The following is a 7,796-nucleotide window of genomic DNA, read 5'->3' as shown; positions in this document are numbered from 1 at the left end:
AGAAGAGAGAGAATCATTAACCAATAGAAGATAGAACACTAATTAATATACGACAACTATGAAACTTGTAGCCAATGAACACTAATTATTGTTTGCTGAAATGTATAAATAGCAAAAACTGTGATAGTTGTTGGGCTTGATTTGTGGAATTCCACTGGGGACCCAGGCTTGCAGCACTCTAAAATAAAATAATCAATATCTCTGTCACATGTGTAATTATTGGCTTATATTGTAATTATTGTTGCACACTGGGAAACAAATCCAATTTTTGTGGACAACAACATCCTGCCCTTGTAAATTAAGATGTTATCTCAGAAACCCTGGTCAGAAGGATGTATTTGATGGGGAGTATTTGAACCTGCCAAAATAACTAGAAAGCATCATGCAAAGGACACGAGTGGCAAAAACTAACTGCATATTTTATTATTTACTGAAAGCTTTCTAAACTAAAGGTCTGTACCAGAAGCAGGACATTGTTTGTGTTAATAAGATGTGTCTGTTACCCTTTTTTTTTTTTTTTTTTTTTATTTTAATAAAAGCGTGAGGGAAGGATGCCACTTTAGGGACTCCCATCTTCCAGTACCACATCTGCGATTCAAGAAAAACTCGCAGAGCGTTCGGGAGTGCCATAAAGCAGCTCGTGTTTTGGCTTTTCAGCGCTGAGGCGAAGCCAGGTTCGCTCAGTGCGCGGCGCGGCCCTGAGGGAGGCTCGGACCACAGGGCGGCGCGGTGCTGAGGGCGGCGCGGTGCTGAGGGCGGAGCGGTGCTGAGGGAGGTGCAGTGGTGCTGGGGGCGGAGCGGTGCTGGGGGCGGAGCGGTGCTGGGGGCGGAGCGGTGCTGAGGGCGGCGCGGTGCTGAGGGCGGAGCGGTGCTGAGGGAGGTGCAGTGGTGCTGGGGGCGGAGCGGTGCTGGGGCGGAGCGGTGCTGGGGGCGGAGCGGTGCTGGGGGCGGAGCGGTGCTGGGGGCGGAGCGGTGCTGAGGGAGGCGTGGGGCTGAGGGTGGAACGGCGCTGAGGGCGACGCGGCGCTGAGGGAGGCGCGGCCCCGAGGGCAGAGCGGCGCCGAAGGAGGAGCGGCACCGAAGGAGGAGCGGCACCGCCGGAGGAGCGGCACCGCCCCTCTCCAGCCGCGGGGCCGCTCCGCTCTAAGATGGCGGCGCGGGCCCCACGTGGTGCGCGCTGAGGCGGGCGCGGGGCGGGCTCTGGCGACATGGCGGCAGCGGCGGTGGGCAGCGAGGGCGGGAGGAGCGACGGAGCTGAGGAGGACGAAGTGGAGGTTGGTGGATGCCGACACCGGGGCGATCCCCAACCCTGGGGAAGGGTCCGGCCCCCCGCGGGGCGTGGCCCGATCCCGCTCCGCCCGGCCGGAGGGGAGGCAGGGAGAGGGGCCGGCCGCGGACAGAGCGCGTTTCCCTGGGGCCGGAGGGTTTCTCAGTCCCCACAGCCGTGCTGTGGGGTTCTGGCTGTTCTTGCTCGGGCTTCCCCGAAAACGGCGTGCTTAGAGAGCGCACTTGCAGTTTATGTCGCTTCCTATTGCTATAAAATCACAGAATCAGAGAAGGATTTGGGTTGCAAGGGCCTTTAAAAGTCATCTGGTTCCAAACCCCTGCCATGGGTAGCGACACCTTCCACTAGACCAGGTTGCTTAAAGCGTCATCCAGCCTGGCCTTGGACACTTCCAAGGATGAGGCATCCACAAATTCTCTGGGCAATCTGTTCCAGTGCCACACCTCTCCCCTCAGAAAAAAAAAAAAAAAAAAATTAATGAAAATTTCAGTATCTAATCTAAACCCACTCTCGATTTAAATCTCTTACTCCTTGTCCTGTCACTACAGGCCCTTGTAAAAAGTCCCTCTCCAGCTCTCTTGTAGGCCCTCTTTAGGTACTGGAGGGTGGTTTAGGATTTCCCCAGAGCCATACTGATGCTCCTTTTCCAAGGGTGAAAAAAGTGCTCCCCCATTGCTCGCTGGGAAGAAAAGACCAGGAAATTCGGGTGTGAAACAGCTGTCTCATGGAATAGTGAGTCGCGAAATTTCCCTGGGTGTTACAAGAGTTCTGTCTCTTGACAAAATGCAGCATAAACTCCACTTTGGGGTCTGCTTATCCTGAAAGGCTGTGTCTTTGTATGCTGTTCTTATTGGTAAAGATTGATTTCAGGGAGGCCTTTTACCCCCTGAGTTCTGTCATATCTGTTATAGCTGTATATGATCAACTTTTCTTGTAGGAGCAACTGGTCATGGTTGAGCTATCAGGAATTATTGATTCAGACTTCCTAGAAAAATGTGAAAACAAGTGCAAGATTTTGGTGAGTGATTACAGCACAATAGGAAAGGGGTAAGTTATTACGGATGTGAACAAGGGAGTGAGGCTGCTTCTAAATTTTTTGATGTAATAACGTTAGATCAAATCTTTGATAGAGAATTATGTATGCTGTGCTTGGCTGCATGTTGTGGGCTCTCAGAAACAGCATAAAGTCTTTGAATATATTATTGCATAAATATAAGGAAACTTGTTCAGAAGTATATATAAGCTTGGACCAGTATCTACTCTGATTTCAAGTTCTAAGTTAATTTTTCTTTAAATTATGTATTGCACATGTTAAAAAAAACCCATAAATGTTAATCACACTTATTCGAATAACTGGAAAACAGCAGACAGGTAAAGTAGAATATTTAAGTTTTGCACTGTATTTACAATGGGGCTCTTTGCAGATGTGTCCTGGCAAGTTCAAGTTTTGTAAAGGATAACTGGGTATTAAGCTTTTCATGAACAGTTTTGGATGTTTCCTTCACTGGAAGGTTGTTGTAAGAAGCTGTTTTCCCTGTCCTGTTCCTTTTGAGTTTTTTAATCACTTTATGTGTATAGGACAGATTTTATTTGCCCTTCAAAACTTATGTAGGCTATGAGGGTTGTATAGATAGTATTTGCAAATCAGCAGCACTTGTACTTTCTCAAAGTAGACCTTTATTATAGGCTGAAAAGATGGAAGAGAACATCTGAGTGTGCTACTGATCACAATAGATGGGTGGTAGTCAATTCTGAATGTCTCAGAAGTAGAAATACAATCCAAATTCATGAAATATTCATCCTTAGATGGATATGCAGGTTTCCCCCCTTGTGCTGATCTCATTCTCTTGAAATGTTACATGTGTCATTCATACTGATGGCTGAATGGCTGCAGGTGCTGCAGTGCTGCTGGTGGGATTCTTTCACATGTTGTGCTTTGTGATTCCCTTGTAACGTTACTAGTGAAAGGTTAAAGTATCCATGCTGTGTCCTACTTGTATCCATATCTACTTGAGTTCACTCCACAGAGTAAGCGTTCCTTGAGACTTTTCCTAAGAGACAGCTGTTGTTAACACTTTAATTAAAGTCTCTGCCCTGTGTTACTGTGTTTAGCAAGTTTTCTGTGTCGCTGGTGGCATCAGGGGAAGACAGTCTCCAAGTCTGCATGGTCCACAAAGGAATGCAAATCAGGCAAAGAAATAAAATTTTGACTGTAAAACCCCTATAATGCTATTCTTTAGTACTGATGTGTTATTGATTGCATTTATTTCTTGTAGAAGGAAAAAACCCACAAAAATATGTTCTGTGTGATAGCTTAGTGTTATTTGTGTTCTCAATTTATGCAGAAGAAAGGGAATCCCAGAGCTTCAATCTTGTTGATCTTGTATTTTTGAAACACAGAAATATATAAGAGGAAAATTGCACAAATTCATATTAACCTGTGTGATATTCTGTACTTTATGCAATTTACCATGTAATGCCTTATCTTCAAAACCTTTAGCAAGCGCTTGTCTTCATGTCCTGAATAATTCTGATGTTCACAAGGTACTATTCAAAGACATTTTGCTTTAATTAGTGTCTTCTGTTCAGACATTGAGTTTTGTCAAAATACAGTATGTAGATATATATTATATAAGAAAAATGGGATGCTGGCTTGTGTATTTGGAAAACCTGTGCTCTAGAGGAAGGGAATGAGCTGACAGAAGTGCTTCCTTACTCTTCCACTCCTTGTTTAAAAATATATAAGGGTAGCAACAATTTCCAGCCCCTTCACAACAGAGACACACAGTAATCACAGAAGCTTCTGTGACCTGCAGTGGCACTTCTGGTGCTGATGTAATGCCTTATGCTGGACTTCTTCGCCCTCTGAAGAAGTTATTTTAAAGTTATTCCACTTTCTAGAACTTGTATTAGTTGAAGCTTAGAAAATAACATAATCTTCATGCAAACACCTAAATTTTTGTTAATTTGAAATGGAGGTTACATTAATTTCCTAGAGGAAGTAACAGTACTTTAACTTAAATAGACTATTGGCTGCCATTTGATCTGAACTTGTTTTAATATACTAGAGCATATTCTATACTGTTCTGTACTAGGTTTTATTATGATTACTAAAAGAGTATAATCTGGGGGTTTTTTGTATTTAATATACTTAAAGAAACATGTGTGATGAGGAATTGATATAATCTAAATTCTGCTATGTCTGTCTTTGCTGGTCTTACAGTGAGAAATGCACCTGGGCTAATACAGACCTGACATTATGCAATTTTTTCCTTCTTTACATAGGGAATAGAGACAGAGAGGCCCATTTTACAAGTGGACAGATATGTATTTGCAGGAGAATATGAAGGTAGGAAAACTTGTGTGAATCCAATCTCTCCCTTTCACGTGACCCAAGGAACTTCCTTAACATCAGGTGGTGTTGTGCAGTTGGTCCTGTGAGATGCCGTAGTTGTGGGCAGTTGTATAACACCATGCAGAGCAGCAGCAGTCTGAGCTCACTGCTGAGTTAGCCATGCATCCGTGGTACTTCTAGGGAAGGTATGTGTGGAAGCTGACTGAGGTGCATCAGCCAGTATTACTGCAGACAAAAATGTGGGATATAAAATGCCTTCAAGTGCTGCTGTCTCCTGTGTGAGCAGGACTGGCACGTTGTGCAATCTGTAGTTCTTTCATTTGCTCTATGGTGACAACACTGGTCTGGGAGAAAATGGTCTGGGACCCTCCTTTGTAGTGATCCCAATGACTGTGACACTCCTGCCTGCTCTGAGTTCCTGAACAGTGCTGTGCCTCTGTGAGGGGCTGGAAGTCAGGACATTCCCACAGCTGGCCCAGTGGATGCATTGCCTGCAGCTGATACAAATTAGTCTCTAAAACTTTCTCACTTTGTTTTTCATAGATGCCTTGGGAACCTGTGTGGTTTTTGAAGAAAACACAGAGCAAGGTAATTGTTGTGATTTGATGTTCTGTTTGTTTCAGTAGCTGGGGAGGTTAAAAATATTTATCTTGTTTCAGTTGCCAGTGGAATTCACTATAATGATTGAGGTTTGGGTATTGTTTTTTCTCCTCTCTTCTTAGTAGATGCAGAAGGCAACCAAAAAGTACAGCTGAAGTACAAGTGCCACACAGTGAAGAAGTTGAACATGACACGGACCCTTCTGACGGAAAAGAAGGAAGGAGAAGAGAATGTTGGTGAGTGATTCTGCTCTTATGCATGTGGACATGAGTGGATTATGCTTAATCCACAAGGAGAGTCAGCCTTTATTAAGTGTTTGATTCAAGAGCATGCAAGGAAGTTAAAGGAACTTGCTTCTTTAGGCACCATATGTGTATATTTAAATTAAAAAGTTAAATACATTTCTGACCAGTGCTGCCTCCAGAAATCGCTACTAGGAGATGAATACAAAGAAGTGTAAGAGCAGGGAAAACATACACTGATGCTCCATGGGACATTCTTCTGTCATCTAGAAGTTTCAAAATCAGAGGTGCTGTTTAGTTGTTCTTTCTTGAATTTTTTTTTCCCTACTTCCATAATTTTTTCTAAGGACATTCTGAATCTCTGTAATTGTTGATAAGAACTGAATTGCACTTGATGAATTTACAGTTAAATGGAAATGAATGTAAATTGCTTGCAAAGGCGTACTTAGAAGACCTATTTATATTGATTTTCATTCTGTAGGCAGAACTTGGGGTTCATATGTTTGCTTTATTTATTTTTTTGTACAGAAGTCAGAACTTTTACATAGCCAAATACCGTGTTTGACTATGTAGTCAAATAGTATTATATATACTATATAGTATTACTATGTATAGCAGTATTCATTAGAACTGACCTACTGCTTTTTGCTTCTTTTTTTCACTCAAGTCAGTGTTACTGCTTCATATTTTAAGAATATATAGCCATTTTACCTTAAATATGAGCAGTCAGCAGGACACTGGCCATAGGAGGTATACAATGAAATGTCAATTAGAATCTAACCAAATATCAGCATTCCTATCACCACCAAGTACCACTTCTCTCTGTAGAATTAATTATGTAATGTTAAACTGAAAGCATTATTATGCTAGTCTAAGTAATATTAAATTGAGACTAGAGAGTATTTTGCTTAATACAAAGGCCTTTTTTATTCTGGAGCAGCAGTACTGCTGATAAGTACTGAAAACCACTTTGTTTCTGTACCATGACAGGAATTTAACTTGTGCATACAGAGAAACTGTAACATCTTGAGAACTGACAACATGTACTGAGTAAAAATCAAAATGGGACTGGAATCCCATTTCTATTTGGGGTTGATTTCAACCCATTGTTCCAACTTATTGTTACACTTGAGTTAAAGAGAGTGCAAGAACTTGTGTCCTATCTCTGTTGTCATTACCTATTGCCTGAAGATCTAATATTTAGGTGAACAAATATTCTATTCTCTTCATTGCATTCGTGAAATATTTTCTCTGCATTTTGATTAATGTCTAAGTTATTTTAAGAGCCTGAGAGTGGCATCAGACACCTAAATACAACAGGAACTGCCACACTGGATCAGAGGAAAGATCTTTTTAGCCCTGAATTGTATTTTCTGACTATGAGAAGTAGTAAATGGGTATGTGAAAAGTAATAGGAGAGGAATATGCACATCTTTCTATTCTAAGTGGTTCTTTTACTTTGATCTTGGTCTGGCTCAGCCTTAATAACAGTGAACTTAAGTTAAAAACTGCTGTTAACTCCTTTTGTCACTAACAGAATTTTCCTTCTTTACATCAGGTGGAGTAGAGTGGTTGCAGATCAAGGACAGAGATTTTTCCTACAGCAGGCTTAATATGATTTGCAGTTTTCTGCCTGAAAAGGATGATTCTGAGGAGTCAGCTCAGGCCCAAGATAAATTGACTGAAGAGTCAGAGGGAGAGGTGAGTGGCCAAGGCAATTCTAACATGAACTGTGACCTGGAAAAGCAGCCCAACTTGGAAATGGATGCCCCTGTTCCTTTGCCTGACAGCTCTGCTTCTGGGGCAGAGCAATCTCCTTCTGGAAATGCTGCCTTAGAGGACGTACCTCCATGATACTAAATCTGATCTTTTCAGGACTTCTTCACAGAATTAATGGGCCAACCTTTATAGACCATGACATGGTTTCCACCTGCTCTGAAAAATGGATAGTGGAAAAATAGACATTATGTTCTTGTGCATTGCTTTTGTGTTTGAATTATAGTGGGAAGGGCTTAATTGTTTTTTAAAATTACTGACTGGAAATGTATGTATCACTACCTCAAAACTGGACAAGTGGAAGTGGTTACATAATTAAAAGAAACTCCTAGCTTAGAAAAATGTTGATGTATTATACAGTCTGAAACATTTTGTAAAAAGAAAGAAACACCATTGTTTAAAATAAAGACCTGAATTTTTCAACTATGGCTTCACCTTGTGTGTCGTATTCAGCCACATACTCTGTCTGCTCTTGTACTGCAGTTATTGAAAGAAAACAAATCAAGTAAGTGTGGCTTATTGAATGCTCCTCAAATTG

The 7,796-nt window shown here is 42.1% G+C and overlaps 1 protein-coding gene across 2 annotated transcripts; it reads left to right on the top strand.

Annotated features, from left to right (window-relative positions):
• The first annotated feature begins 1,206 nt into the window (after positions 1-1,206).
• Positions 1,207-7,681, top strand: GTF3C6 (general transcription factor IIIC subunit 6). 2 transcript variants are annotated; one of them, XM_058020778.1, is made up of 6 exons: positions 1,207-1,274; positions 2,223-2,303; positions 4,571-4,634; positions 5,184-5,228; positions 5,366-5,476; positions 7,041-7,681. In XM_058020778.1, exons 1-6 carry the CDS (start codon positions 1,209-1,211, stop codon positions 7,334-7,336), a joined length of 663 nt encoding a protein of 220 aa, XP_057876761.1. In that variant the 5' UTR covers positions 1,207-1,208; the 3' UTR covers positions 7,337-7,681. The 2 variants fall into 2 exon arrangements, with proteins under 2 accessions (XP_057876761.1, XP_057876760.1); XM_058020777.1 differs by having other exon boundaries at positions 5,363-5,476.
• Positions 7,682-7,796: the final 115 nt, after the last annotated feature.

The sequence above is a fragment of the Melospiza georgiana genome, chromosome 3 (assembly GCF_028018845.1).
Source record: "Melospiza georgiana isolate bMelGeo1 chromosome 3, bMelGeo1.pri, whole genome shotgun sequence".
NCBI lineage: Eukaryota > Metazoa > Chordata > Aves > Passeriformes > Passerellidae > Melospiza > Melospiza georgiana.
Note: the sequence above shows the minus strand (reverse complement) of the source record. Positions and strands in the feature narration are given on the sequence as shown.